The 14,929-nt window shown below is 37.1% G+C and overlaps 1 protein-coding gene across 1 annotated transcript; it reads right to left on the bottom strand.

Annotated features, from left to right (window-relative positions):
• Window positions 1-6,686: 6,686 nt before the first annotated feature.
• LOC104217061 (uncharacterized) lies at window positions 6,687-10,918 on the bottom strand. The gene is made up of 5 exons (XM_009767216.2): window positions 10,100-10,918; window positions 9,010-9,046; window positions 8,692-8,928; window positions 8,555-8,602; window positions 6,687-7,432 (listed from the first exon to the last, which is right to left on the bottom strand). The coding sequence occupies exons 1-5, from the start codon at window positions 10,399-10,401 to the stop codon at window positions 7,199-7,201; spliced, it is 858 nt and encodes a 285-aa protein (XP_009765518.1). The 5' UTR covers window positions 10,402-10,918; the 3' UTR covers window positions 6,687-7,198.
• Between the last annotated feature and the right edge of the window lie 4,011 nt (window positions 10,919-14,929).

Below are 14,929 nucleotides of genomic sequence, written 5' to 3'. Positions count from 1 at the left end.
CCCTTGAGCTTGATCTTGAATCTATATTTGTTGCCACGGACGATGATCTTGGATTCAACTAGCACGAACTTTGATTTGAACTCGTACTCCTTGAATCTTGATTTGTTCTTCATTCTTGAGCTTCAACTTGATTTGTTCTTCATTCTTGAGCTTGAACTTGATTTGTTCTTCGTTCTTGAGCTTGAACTTGATTTCTTGAACATGAACTTGATTGCTTGAAGCTTGAAACTCGTGGAGAAATTTGCAGCGTTTGATCCACGAGCTCATTCTTGGCGCCAAACTGGGCCTCTAGGAAGATGACATCTTGGGCTTAATAAAGTGGACTCATCCCTTTAGCTCAATTAAACCAATTAAATGGGCTAACCCAATGGATTAAGACTTATGTATTTAATTCATATACATTGGACTTATATAATTAATTTAATTATATTAGCCCATAATATTTATTTGGACCAAAATGTATTTAATTTAAGATCAAATCCAAATTTCTTATGAAATTAAATCTAATAAAATTTCCATTGCCTACCGTAACTAAAGAACATACTGCTTTGCTGGAGAGGAACAAACCAGGTTTTTAATGAGCAAAAATAAGTAGGCTGTTTGTTTGGTTCCTGTTTGCGGTTTGTACTATGTTGTACCTATTGCGGAAGCCAAATGTATATAGTGTGAATAAGTCACAACTACTATACCAAAATTATGACAGCCACCAAATAATAAATAAGACAATAAAGCAACAATAAAGGGAACACCAGAATTTACGAGGTTCGGCTAATTTTGCCTACTCCTCGGACACAACCAATATTTTATTTCACTCCAAAAATACAAGTGAAATAATACTAAAGAGAGAAGATACAAATGCCTTAAACAGATGAGAAGGCAAATGAGAGGTGTGTTTCAATCCTAAACATTAGGCCTTCTTTTATAGGGGAAAAATCCCCCCAAACTTAACTCCCAACCAATGTGGGACTTTGGCATTTTGCCAAACTTCAACAAATCTCCACCTTGGCAAAATTCCACATTTTCAATTCTCTCTCAATAACAAATTTTGGTTGTGTCTTCATCTTCAATCTTCAGTGTTCAACAATGTTGATCAAATCCAAACAATGTTGAAACTTGACCGCAGTCACCACCTTTGTCAGCATATCAGCAGGATTCTCTGTAGTATGAATTTTCTTCACCGTGACTCCACCTTCTTCTATGATTTCTCGTACGAAATGATACCGAACATCAATGTGTTTCGTCCTTGCATGATAAACTTGGTTCTTCGCTAATTGAATAGCACTTTGACTATCACAAAAAATTGTGATACCTTTTTGTTCAACACCAAGCTCCTTTAGCAATCCTTGAAGCCAAATTGCCTCTTTCACAGCCTCTGTAATAGCCATGTACTCTGCCTCTGTTGTAGACAAAGCAACTGTTGACTGCAAAGTAGACTTCCAACTAACTGGTGCCTTTGCAAAAGTAAACACATAACCAGTAGTTGATCTTCGTTTGTCCAGATCACCCGCAAAATCTGAGTCACAATATCCAACTACAGACTGATTGTCTTCCTGCTCAAAAACTAACCCGACATCTACAGTATTATGAATATACCGTAGAATCCACTTCACAGCTTGCCAATGCTCCTTCCCTGGATTGTGCATATATCTGCTAATAACTCCAACAGCTTGTGAAATGTCAGGCCTTGTGCAAACCATTGCATACATCAAGCTACCAACAACATTTGCGTATGGTACCTTTGACATATACTCTCGTTCAGCTTCATCCATTGGCGACATAGTAGTACTTAGCTTAAAATGGGAAGCAAGTGGAGTACTAACTGGCTTAGTCTTGTCATCTATGCCAAAACGTTGAAGTACTCTCTTCAAATATTCCTTTTGAGATAAACAGAGTTTCTTTGAACGTCTATCTCTAATTATCTCCATGCCAAGAATTTTCTTTGCCTCACCCAAATCCTTCATCTCGAACTCCTTCTTCAGTTGAATCTTCAACTTATCAATTTCTTCCAAATTCTTGGAAGCTATCAACATATCATCAACATATAGGAGAAGATATACAAAGGAACCATCTTTAAGCTTGTGCAAATACACACAATGATCGTATTTGCTTCTCTTGTACCCTTGCCGCAACATAAACTCGTCAAATCGCTTGTACCATTGTCTAGAAGATTGTTTCAATCCGTACAACGATTTTTCAAGTTTGCACACCATATTTTCTTTTCCAGCAACTTTGAATCCTTCTGGCTGAGTCATGTAGATTTCCTCCTCCAAGTTTCCATGTAAAAACGCAGTTTTTACATCCATCTGAACTAGTTCCAAATCCAATTGTGCTACCAAAGCCAACATAATTCTAATGGAGGAATGTTTTACAACTGGAGAAAACACTTCATTGTAATCAATTCCCTCCTTTTGAGCATATCCTTTGGCCACCAATCTTGCTTTGTAGCGAACATCTACTTGGTTAGGAAATCCTTCCTTCTTTGCAAATACCCATTTGCACCCAATTGCTTTCTTTCCCTTCGGGAGATTGGCCAATCTCCATGTATGATTCTGATGAAGGGACTGTATTTCATCATTCATGGCAATCCTCCACTTATCTTCTTCTGAACTTTGGACAACGTCTTTATAAGTAGTAGGAACATCATCAGCTACAATTGAGGTTGCACAAGCAACCGTCTCTATGAGACGAACAGGTTTCGTTATTGTTCTTTTTGGCCTGCTGGTTGCTATTGATTCAAGTTGTTGTTGAGGTTCCTGAGTTGGAATCTCCTCTACTGGCTCTCCTTCCAGAGGGTAATCTTCATTTGTTTCCTCCTCTGCTTCTTGTGTAGGAAAAATAAATTTTCCCTCAAACTCCACCTGCTTAGAAGCACCTTCATTTTGTTTGGTATCTTCTGTTACCTTATTTACCATAGCAGATTCATCAAAGGTAACATCCCTGCTGAATATTACTTTCTTTGTCATAGGACACCATAAGCGATATCCTTTGACTCCAGAAGTAATTCCCATAAAAATAGCCTTCTTTGCCCTTGGATCCAATTTTGACTCCGTCACATGATAATATGCAGTTGAGCCAAACACGTGCAAAGAGTTATAATCTATAGCAGGTTTTCCATACCATTTTTCAAATGGTGTCTTGCCATCAATAGCAGCAGATGGTAGGCGATTAATGAGGTGGCATGCATATGTAACTGCCTCAGCCCAAAATTCTTTGCCCAAGCCAGCATTGGACAACATACACCGTACCTTCTCCAGCAAGGTCCGGTTCATACGTTCTGCCACTCCATTCTGTTGTGGTGTATGTCTAACAGTGAAGTGTCGGACGATGCCATCATTTTCACAGACCTTATTGAAATGATCATTTTTGTATTCACCTCCATTGTCTGTGCGAATACACTTGATTCTCCTGCCTGTCTGATTCTCCACCATCGTCTTCCATTTGAGAAAAATTCCCAACACTTCATCTTTGCTCTTCATTGTATACACCCATACTCTTCGGGAAAAATCATCAACAAAGGTTACAAAATAGTGCTTCCCACCCAATGAAGGTGTTTTGGAAGGACCCCAAACATCAGAGTGTACATAATCCAAAATGCCTTTAGTATTATGGATCGCTGTACCAAATTTAACCCTTGTCTGTTTCCCTTTGACACAATGCTCACAAAACTCCAAGTTGCAAGTCTTTACTCCTTTTAACAATCCTTGATCTGATAGAGTTTTCAAGGATTTTCCTCCAGCATGTCCCAAGCGCATGTGCCATAGCTTGGTTGCTTCTGCCTCTTTGTCGTCACTGGATGTCACTGTCGCTGTCCCAATAACTGTACTGCCACGATAGCGATACATATTATTATTCTTCCGATTAGCCTTCATTACCACTAGTGCACCGGAGCATACTCTCATCACTCCATTTTCTGCAATGATTTTGAACCCTTTTGATTCTAGGGCTCCCACAGAGATGAGATTCTTCTTCAAATCCGGTACATATCGAACATCTATCAATGTTCTGATCATTCCATCATGGTTCCTTAATCGTATTGAACCAATGCCATATGAGGTAAGAGGGCTGTTATCCGCTGTGTGGATGACTCCATATTCTCCTTCTTGAAATTCCACGAACCAGTCCCTGTTGGGACACATATGATAGCTACAAGCCGAGTCCATCAACCATATGTCTGATGATGTTGATGACTCTGTTGTAACTAATGAGAAGTCTGAATCATCACAATCAGCTACATTTGAATCCATAATAGCCTTTCCATTGTTATGTTTGGCCTTATTCTTCAACTTCGGACAGTCTTTCTTCCAGTGCCCTTTTTCTCGACAAAAGGCACATTCATCTTTGCTGGGTCTGGATCTTGACTTGGATCTTCCCTTCTTTGTCCTCGTTTGATTTTGAGGACGACCCCTCACAAACAGTGCTTCTCCTTCTCCGCCCTTCTGTTTTTCTCGCTTTCTTTGTTCATAGCTGTACAAAGCTGAACAAACTTCTCTGAGAGAAATTTCGTCATTTCCATGGAGTAGAGTAGTTTCAAGGTGCTCGTACTCATCAGGAAGTGACGCCAACAACATCAAGGCCAAGTCACCATCATCATAAGTTGTATCCATATTTTGCAAATCTGTAACCAACTTATTGAAACTGGTGATATGTTCATTCATCGTGGTACCAGGAACATAGGTGAAGTGAAACAGTCTCTTCTTCATGTACAATTTATTTTGACTGTTTTTCTTCAAAAATTTATCCTCCAGTGCTTTCCATAATTTACTTGCAGAAGTTTCCTTTGTGTATGGATATTTCTGCTCTCTAGCAAGGTAGGATCGAATGGTACCGCAAGCAACACGGTTGAGAATCTTCCAATCTTCTTCTCCAATAACATCTGGTTTCTTTTCTTCAATGGCCAGATCTAGCCCTTGTTGAAAAAGGACATCTAGAACCTCGCCTTGCCACATCCCAAAATGTCCGGACCCGTCAAATATTTCTACCGCAAATTTCGCATTTGACACAATTCTTGTCATAAGCGAAGATGCCAATGATGACGTATTGTTGACACTTGATGTAGATTCTTCTTGTTTATTGTCTCCCATATTTGACACAAATATTATTTAATAGCTGACGACACAAATCAAGATTATTTCCTTTCTGATGTAGAAGATCAGACTAAGCTGCAACTACAGAGCATACTCAGACAGAACCTTGACTCAGTTACCAAGATAAATCTTTTCTGATGTGGAAGATCAGACTATGCTGCAACCACAGAGCATACTTAGACAGTACCTTGGCTCTGATACCAATTGTTGCGGAAGCCAAATGTATATAGTGTGAATAAGTCACAACTACTATACCAAAATTATGACAGCCACCAAATAATAAATAAGACAATAAAGCAACAATAAAGGGAACACCAGAATTTACGAGGTTCGGCTAATTTTGCCTACTCCTCGGACACAACCAATATTTTATTTCACTCCAAAAATACAAGTGAAATAATACTAAAGAGAGAAGATACAAATGCCTTAAACAGATGAGAAGGCAAATGAGAGGTGTGTTTCAATCCTAAACATTAGGCCTTCTTTTATAGGGGAAAAATCCCCTCCAAACTTAACTCCCAACCAATGTGGGACTTTGGCATTTTGCCAAACTTCAACAGTACCATCTTGGTACTTTATTAATAAAATTTTACCTTATAAAATAAAAAACAAAAAAAACATACTGTTAAATGCTTTTTCAAATAGAGCACGTGGCTAAGAACCACGGTGTGGAGTACCGGTCTGAGAATGGGACTTGTTACCTGCTCCCTACACTATTATGCATATTTGGCCAGGTAGTTGGAGGCATCTTCGTCTTTAAACTCGAAACAATTTGACTACAATCAAATTTATGGCCACATCAACTAAAAAAAGGGCATAGTTGGAGGCATCTTCTCTGAACTCAACAATTTGACTACAATCAAATTTATGACCAGATTAATTAAAAAAGGGCTACTCTCTATTCGCTTGATTGATATCTTATTCTAACCACTATTCATCTGCTGATTCTTCAACATCAATAAATTCGGACCTCAAGATATTCAAAGTGAATAGGCACTGCACCTGTGATCTCTTTCAAGGGAATGAAAGATGCCCCCACAACTCATTCGGAGGGGAGAACATACACCAATAAATTCGGGCTGAATAGGCACTGCACCTGTGATCTCTTTCAAGGGAATGAAAGATGCCCCCACAACTCATTCGAAGGGGAGAACATACACCAATAAATTCGGGCCTCAAGATATTCAAAGTGAATAGGCACTGCACCTGTGATCTCTTTCAAGGGAATGAAAGATGCCCCCACAACTCATTCGCAGGGGAGAACATACACCGTTAATCGTTTTCTATCTCAATTTTTTTGTTATTACACAGATAGTGGTAGCTAAAGACTTGAAAAAGAGAACTAAATTCAAGAATCTGCAAAGGGTCTTGAAAGCTAAAAGCTTAACCATAAACAACAGGAATTTGCCATAGACACAATCGAAGCTCCCTCTGATCCCTTTGGTGAGATGATTTAAGTTTTTATTTCAGACACATGCAAAAGCATACCATATTATCATTTAACTAAATGTATACATGACTAGCCTATTAAAGCAAGACTGGAAGTAAGAGATGGAAAAATGACTACAAAAGCAATCAAACCACTCAAAAGATAGAGCTAACTGAAAAATTCTCTTTTTTCATAGGTGAGGTAACTGAGAAATTATACACTCTTGAAGCAGTTGATATTGCATATATAACACGGCTGATCTCATAATATCATTAAACCTGCCACCAGTAGAACCTATCATTCGTTAAAGCAGAGATCGCGTTTTATACAAGATCATGCTAATTAGCCCAAGGAAACAAAAGATGAAAGACACTCTTAGCCAGCTAGTATAATATGAAGAAAATGCTGTTTCTTGCTTTTCTTTTTTATGAAGAAAATTAATTTCATTGAAGTGAGAAAATCTCCCGTACACAAGAAGTATACACAAAAAGTAGAAAATTTACACAAACATGTTTCTTGCTTTCTCTGGCGGGTCCAAATTGTTATTGGTCCTTTCTGCTAGATCGATACTCTTGCTTGATAAATCTATCTGATCTGTGCTTGCTTATAGAGTTTCTCTCGCTTTTCTGTACTTGGTCTAGATTTCTCCTTCTGGTGTTTGCATGGCCTGCGTCTACAATCTCTGCTATTTCGATGTTTCAAGTTTATCTATTTGGTCCATACTTGGTGCATTTCCATTTTTAGAAACCGTAGATTTCTCAACAGCTGATAAGAACTTCTTCAGATGTTTTATGTATTCGGGGTAGAGCTCCAAATCACAATGGTTACCACCTTCAACCCACAAAGGGTCATATTTTTGCTTACATAGATCAAACAGCTGCTTACCATGTGAACAATCCACAACATCATCTGCAGTGCCCTAGAAATTAATGTAATAAAAGATCAGATGGGGATGTCAGCTAGAAATTCTAGAAGCAAGTGCCACCATAGAGGTCTTCTATCTCTACCAAGGAGTCGATCCATCCAAACTATACAGGTCTTCTATCTCTACCATTCTCTCGGGTACTGAATTTAATTTCTTATACTATTCTCTAGTTGGGTAACAATCAATTGAAAAACAAAGGCATAACTTATCAGGGGTGGATGTACCATCGTATGTACCGTACACGTTCAACTGAACCCATAACTTTCGGTGCGGATCATAAATTTGTATGTAAAACTTCACTGAAATTGTAATAAATAGCAGATATGAACCCATAACTTAAAAAATATAACGGGTTCAATGGTAAAAATCTTAAAAGCTATAAAGTTTAAATCCTGGATCCGCCATGTTCATGATTAATTGATAAAAACAAGACTTTTTGTCAATGAGATAAGGTAATGTAAGGACAAGGAAAAGAGATGAACAAAATGCATTACAAAAAGAACGGTGGAAAATGGCAGGGACAGGAGTGGAGTAGAAGCTGGCAGGGGAAGACTGGAAGGAGGAAGAGGAATAAGGGAGTAAATTGAATTGTTACTCCCTCAAAAGTTTACAGGTTTCCTATTGGGAAGCTTGACTTGGTCAAACCGGAGGCACAATAGCAAAGAACACGCATTGAAACTAGAATATCCACCTCAACAGGCACATCGGCTGCAGCAAAGAGTCCTAAGCTAAGCAATGCCACCTGCTTTTCTTTTGCCTCGGTGATACTAATGTACTTTCAATCATATGCGGCGGCTTCTTTTTCTTGGGATTAGATGAGTTAGAGGACTTCCTTTCTGGCTTGAAAGCCCAGTTTCATCTTTCGACCAATCAACCGTAAAACCAACTGACTCATCAGTTTGTAACCAAAAATCACAATGAATTTGGCCTAGAAGAAGAGGACAGCACTAAGCAGCTATGGAGGAGTCCTAAAAGAGTTCAACAAGATGGAAGCCAAACCTGCTAGATTGCAGCTTTGAACCAGTGAGTCAGTTTTGCTACTTATCGATGCTTACTAATTCATGGCCAATTCCTAGTTAAATGTGATATATTCATGAAGAAAATATGGATACTCACGTGGATAATGAGGACAGGACACTCAACCAATGGTATTTTGTCAATATTCTGCATAGAGAAAAGAAAGAAAAACAGCTGAATATAAAAAAAATAGGTCAAACAAAGCTCCACATAACTACGACGAATAGAATATTAACCTTATATATGTCAAACCAGTATGTCCGCTTAACTGGATGCAAGACGCGAACTCCAGAGAGAATTGGGCTGTGTAGAACCACAGCCCTCAATCTTGATAAGCGGGATGCCAAATCTAATGTTGGTCCACTACCAACAGACTGTCCATACAATACTATATCCTCCTCCTTCACCCCATACGTCTCTTCAAGACACTTATATGCAGCTTCTATATCGGCATAAGTGTTTTGCTCACTTGGCTATAGCAAAATAAGAATACAGAGTCAAGTAATTTCTTCTTGAACTGCCTAAACTTAATCATCTAAAGAAATATTTCATACCTTGCCAGTGGACTGTCCATACCCTGAATAGTCATACCTGCCAGAAAAGAGAGGAAACTCAGAAATTTTGAGGTAATTTGGATCCATATATCTTATCTTTTATTAAATAAATTAAGGGGTGGGATTTAAAGTCAAAACTTTCAGTGTTCCACAAAAGAAAGACTAAGCAAACTTTCCAAAACTTGCAGCAACTGTTCCTTCAAGCTTCCTCTGCCCAAAGGCGCTGTTCAAATAAAATTAGGCACTCAGATTAAAAGCGAGGAGAGAAAGAAATCCAGTGGAGAAGGAAAAGTGAGCATATCCCGGACTTTGAAGACCAGGAAGTCTCTGACGAGCATGAGAGATTCCCAAGATGGTATATGTCAATGTTACATGTTCTGTCACATTTTACAAACCACGTAACTAAGAAGAAAGTTTATCTTTTGCCATAGAAGAAACAAGTTTTGTCAACATTAAGGCATATGCACCAGGTAAGGCTGGAAATAGTAGTTCCCAAACCACGTGAAAGTATCACTGCTGTGGATTGCATTGGGGGGGGGGGGGGGAGGGTAATATCACAACAACAGTGAGGAGGATCATTTATCCACTAGTGTTCTCTTCACATGAAGAGAGCATATACAAAATAACTAGGAATAATAGATCATCTCCTTTGGGTCAAAGTTTTCTGCAACAAGCACAAGCTTATTCCTGAATCACTAAAATTCATCTAAGACATTAGGCTTAAGGTCGCTTCATTCTGTTTTGAATTGGCAAGCGCATACATAACAGAACCCCATAGGACTCATACACGAGTATCATCCAGCATATAGAAACTCACTGTCTCAAATATGATATAGAAAATTAATATAGTAAGATATAAAGTTTAACATTTTCTTTTAATATGTAAATATGCATACACACACATTAAGAAGTGCACCTACGGATTTGGAATTCCAGCTGCCAGACAGCAAAGTCTTGATAAACACATCCACGTTGTATACAATTGATCTCAAATTTTTGGTATGTATCAAAAGGCTTTTTTCCCCTTTAAAACTGTACCCAAACAGCGATATAAAATGAGAGTACTAAAAAAGAGCAGAGAGAAGGATACCCCATCAAATTGACCCGGAGATGAAGACTAAGTTCGGTGAACAAATCGTACATCTGCCCCAAATCAGCTGCGTTGCCGTGAGAGTAGAGCAGCGTCAGCTTTGCCGCCGGATTCCTCACGTACATGGCCATAATTTCCGTCCCTCTCTTCGTCCATAGCTTCAAAATGTCCACGTCTTCCCTCTGCACCACCTCTGTCATCTTAAGTTTTCCCGTTGATTCTTCCACCGCCACCCCATACGACGGCGGATTTGGCGGAAAAAATGCAAACTTTGCCGCCATCGACGACGTTACAGCTCCCATCGCTTCCCCTATCTATTGTATATACAAATTTATCAATCAAGCAATTAGCCTCAAAACTATTTTAACACCATCCTCCTTTATCCGCGTTTGGACCAACTATACTTTGGAGAGAAAAATTGCATAGGTATAACGAATCAATAATCCAAAAATCACTCCCAAATAATTGATATATTTAAATTGTATATATACAGATATATGTTGCAAGAACAGCTTCGTCTTCCTACATAAACGTGACGAAATCGTGATACATATAGGAACATGTATGTGGGTGATTTAGACAAGCCTGCAAATTTGAACGCTATATTATGTTGTGTTCAATTAAAATACGGCTATCTTTACAAAATCACAAATTATGCATAGGATGGAATCAGGCGTTAAGACGTATGGGGGTTGTACGGAGAAAAAGAGATTTTTTTTTTCTGGTGTTTTTGTCTGACACGCGGCTGTGTAAGGTGCTAATCTATTTTGCTGTGTGAATGATTACCTCGTAATGTCCATCTAAAGTCCTTTGTGTACAGCTTGTACCACCGTGGGTCCGTGGCATACATTTTAACGATATGTTTAGTTTACATCAATCGTTTTATTTTATACTCCCACCATTTCAATATATGTAAACTTATTTGACTGGGTATAAAAAAAACTAAAAAAAGAAAAGAAAATTATGGTATAATAATATTTGTGTTGTTATAAATTATTATATAAAGGTAAATTGTTTCAAAATATGAAAAAGAGTCATTCCTTTTATTACGGACTAAAAAAAATAAATTCATATAAATTAAAATGGATAGAGTATATATTTTAGTTTGAATTACCACGAAATTTAGCAATCTAAAAAAACATTAAATCTTAAAATCTTAAACTAAAAATATGTATCATAAACTAAAAATACTTTTTGAATTTTGTTATCTTAAATGTCAATGTTTTTTTGGTAACACTGTGAATTACTATTAATAACAATAAAGAAGTATACAAACTAAAGAGCACCTAGCCACTCAGCAAAAGTGATCTAGATCTTAGATGTAAGATAATTAATTCGTAGCCATAGTAGAGATCAAGACACAATTACACAATCAATCTAGAGTTAGAGTCTAAGGAAGCGTACCGTTAAACTTCATGAATTCAGCAAGGACAGCAAACGACGATTAAGCCTGAGACCAACTTCCACAATCCACTAGCTACGCGCTCTCACAGCCCGGAGAACTTGACTGATGGGACGTCTACCATTACCACGTATTCAAGAGGCAGAATACGCTAGGGTTTTCTAATAACTAGAAAAAAGGGGGGTTGACCTCTATTTATAAAGAGTGTCTACTCATCACAAGCCAATAGTTATTGGACCTCACTTATCCACACACACAATATTTAATATTAGGCCTTTTATTTGTCCACCACTTGGGCCATGTCACTATCCTTTTAGGCTATAACCAATTAACGTAAGTCCAAATTCCAACATTCTCCCACTTGGACGCCGACGTCAATTGAGGACAAGAAAACAATTTTAAATATTTGAGTTTTTAAGAAAATCATTTTGAAAAAGGACTTTAGACTATACGGTGGCCACACTACGCACATAGCCAAGGATAGAATGACCCATATAACAATCCATTCAGTCTCAATAGAAAAAACTAACAATGAATCGTAGCAGGCATCACACCATTTTAAGGTATGAATTCAATCTACGACCACATATGCTAGAATTTCCATCAACATGGATCAAACATGTGTGCTAAGCATTTTATCTTTCTAATCAAGGTGAATAGATTCACACCTCTTAGAAAGAAATAATCCTCCAAGTGATATTATAACTGTGAGCATGTGATTTTTGCCCCATATGAAATACTCCTATAAAATCTCAAGAAAAATAGATTTTTGTTAATTATTGGTCATTTTAGGAATTTCTGTAGAATTTTCTGAATTATTTGCATTTCTGTGCATGTTTAATTTATTTAAATCATGAAAAATACCAAAAATATCATGCATTGCATTTAGAATTTGTTGTTATATTTTTTACAATTAATCAGTAATTATTTAATTTAGAAAAACTTGAAAATCACAAAAATAGCTCATTTTACAGTTTTTGTCTTTTAATTCTTAGTTTATTGATTTTTCTCTTTTAATCTAGACTTAAGTGATGTTTATAATTTTTATAATTAGTTAATTACTTCAATTTTACATTTTAGATAATTTAGAATTTTTTAGTTATTAGTATTTGTAATTAGAAAAAAAGAAAAAAAGAAAAAGAAAAGAAAAGGAATTTAGAAATAAAGGAAGAATTGGAAAAAGAATTGAATTGGGCCATCTTTAAACACCCAAATTCGGCCCAATCGTTCCTCCCGTATAATCAATTAATCCCCAAGCCAAACATTCACGCCCCAGTCCAAACAAACCGGATCTGACCCGTTATTTTGACCCGCCCGTTGCCTTTAATATAATAAAACCCCTGTTATAAACATTTCCTCCAATTCCCAAACCCTAGACCCAACCTCAGAAGCGGCGCACCCTACTGCTCCTTCATCGTCTTCCTCTTCAAGTCGCCTTAACTCATTTCCGAGTTCACTCACATGGTCCCCTCCCCTCCACGTCACCTTCATTCCCAACGGATTTGTCAGAAGAGTACGAATATTCCCTCAAAATCGCACGATTTCGGGTACGAAAGGACGATTTGTTGGATGAATGAGAGTCGTGGATAGATGTAAATCGATCCTCGCCCTCCATTTGTCCCAAAAATTGTTCAAAAAATTTGAAGGATTTTTGGATTTTGGCAGAAATTGGAAGATTTTTTGAAAGCTATATATACGAGGTAAGTCTCTTTGTTAGGTGAAAGAAAAATCAGATAAAAAATGTAGGAAAATTTTCAGAAGGAGAGAGTAAATTTCTAGGGTTATATTTTTGATAACGAAAATCGCGTGGTTGGATCTCCGTTTAAATTTTCCCAGAAATTCTGTGAGTTGTATAGATATCCACTTCGTTTTAAACACTGTAATGCTGCTGAAGTATTTATTTCTTGTATGAGATTCTTGTTTGGAGTGTTGTCTTTAATTGTTGTTGAGATGAGATGGAATCAAGTTGACATTAGCTAAAAAATGTTGTAATATCTATTTGGCCATCATGTTAAATTCTAGCCATGTATACATTATGTCAATAACCATTTTGCCAAACGAAATTTCAGGTTTTTGAAAATCTGTTTGCTAAATAGAACTAGACAAAAAGGGGATGGAAATCAGACCACCCTCAGAAATACACAGAGAAAACGGCGCAACTTGAAGCCGTTCTTCATCTTCTGCTTCTAAAAGCTACAGAAAAAAAAATGAAGAAGCCCTTCCCTTTAAAAAACGGATCAGACCCCTCTTCTTCTTGCTTCATCTTCATTTTCTCAAAAACCACACACGTGAAGCTCTCAGCTTAAAGCTAGAAACAAAAAACTTTCAAAAACTCAAAAAAAGAGATCTGAAAATAAGCTTTGGGGAACGATTTTTATTTGTTTTTAAAAGGCTGCCGAAGGTTGTTGAATTTGCTGCTGCTACATTTTGCTGAGTTCCATTTGGGCGTTTCTTAGGAGACGACCTAAGTTTTGGCAGAATCTAAATCAGATGACGCGGAAATGCTGCAATACTAGGATGTAAATTCCATTATATTTTGTGAGCATGATGAATGACGATTTCTTATTTCTGCGCTAAAATTTTCAGCTTGTGTTACTAATTTTTCTTTAATCCAACACTAATTTTTTTTAAAAAAACTCAAGACTTGAACATGAATTACATGTTGTCATAAGTTTGAATATATAGATCTATTGAAAAAATAGTGGGAAAAGCATGAACTATTTCCTTTTACACGTCACAAATGGATTGAAAAATCATGTAATACTTTTTTCTTTCCTTTGAATTCAGTTCCGCGCTTTGTAATCAATAAATTCTTTGGAATCCTTGAGAGGATGACATTCTTTTGGTGAATACCAAAATCTCTATTATGTTATCAGAAATTGAATAGCCGATCTTTAGGTGGCTTGCTTTTGAATTTCTCTATAATTCATGGCCCTTATGAATTAGATTAAGAGACTAACACTTATAGAAAAGGTTTGAGGTATGCCATAAATAAATTAAATCATCCATGGCCCTCACAAATATTTCTTTGAAAAAATTGAATAATCGTAATTTGCTTTAGGCTCGATTTAGACTAGTATTGTGATTACGTATACGTTCGCATAACATAATTTCAAATTTAATTCTAAAAGTAACTCGAGGAATGCGTTCGCGCAACTTCAACAAAACTTTTCTTAAAAAATAAACAAAGTGTTATTAATTGTGGACACGTTTGCGTGACATGTTTTTTGACGAGCCAAAGGAAAAGAGTATACGTACGAGTAACTCAATTCTTTAATTACGAACAAGTCAAGTGATTAAAGGCGGTAAAAAGATAAATGCACATAGGTCTTAAAAATGAGTAGTTAAACAACTTAAGCCAAGTATAAATCACTAAGCGACCGTGCTAGAACCACGGAATCCGGGAATGCCTAACACCTTCTCCCGGG

The sequence above is a fragment of the Nicotiana sylvestris genome, chromosome 2 (genome assembly GCF_000393655.2).
Source record: "Nicotiana sylvestris chromosome 2, ASM39365v2, whole genome shotgun sequence".
Taxonomy (NCBI): Eukaryota; Viridiplantae; Streptophyta; class Magnoliopsida; order Solanales; family Solanaceae; genus Nicotiana; species Nicotiana sylvestris.
This window is presented reverse-complemented; position numbering and strand designations above follow the sequence as displayed.

Bases quoted from the DNA above. Each gene is read 5' to 3' on its own strand.
- LOC104217061 (XM_009767216.2), bottom strand. From the start codon at position 10,401: ATGGGAGCTGTAACGTCGTCGATGGCGGCAAAGTTTGCATTTTTTCCG. The intron at 9,047-10,099 runs GTATCCTTCTCT...CTTTTCTGGCAG, and splicing joins CTCCGGGTCAATTTGATGGG to GTATGACTATTCAGGGTATG. The intron at 8,603-8,691 runs GTTAATATTCTA...TTCTCTATGCAG, and splicing joins ACTGGTTTGACATATATAAG to AATATTGACAAAATACCATT.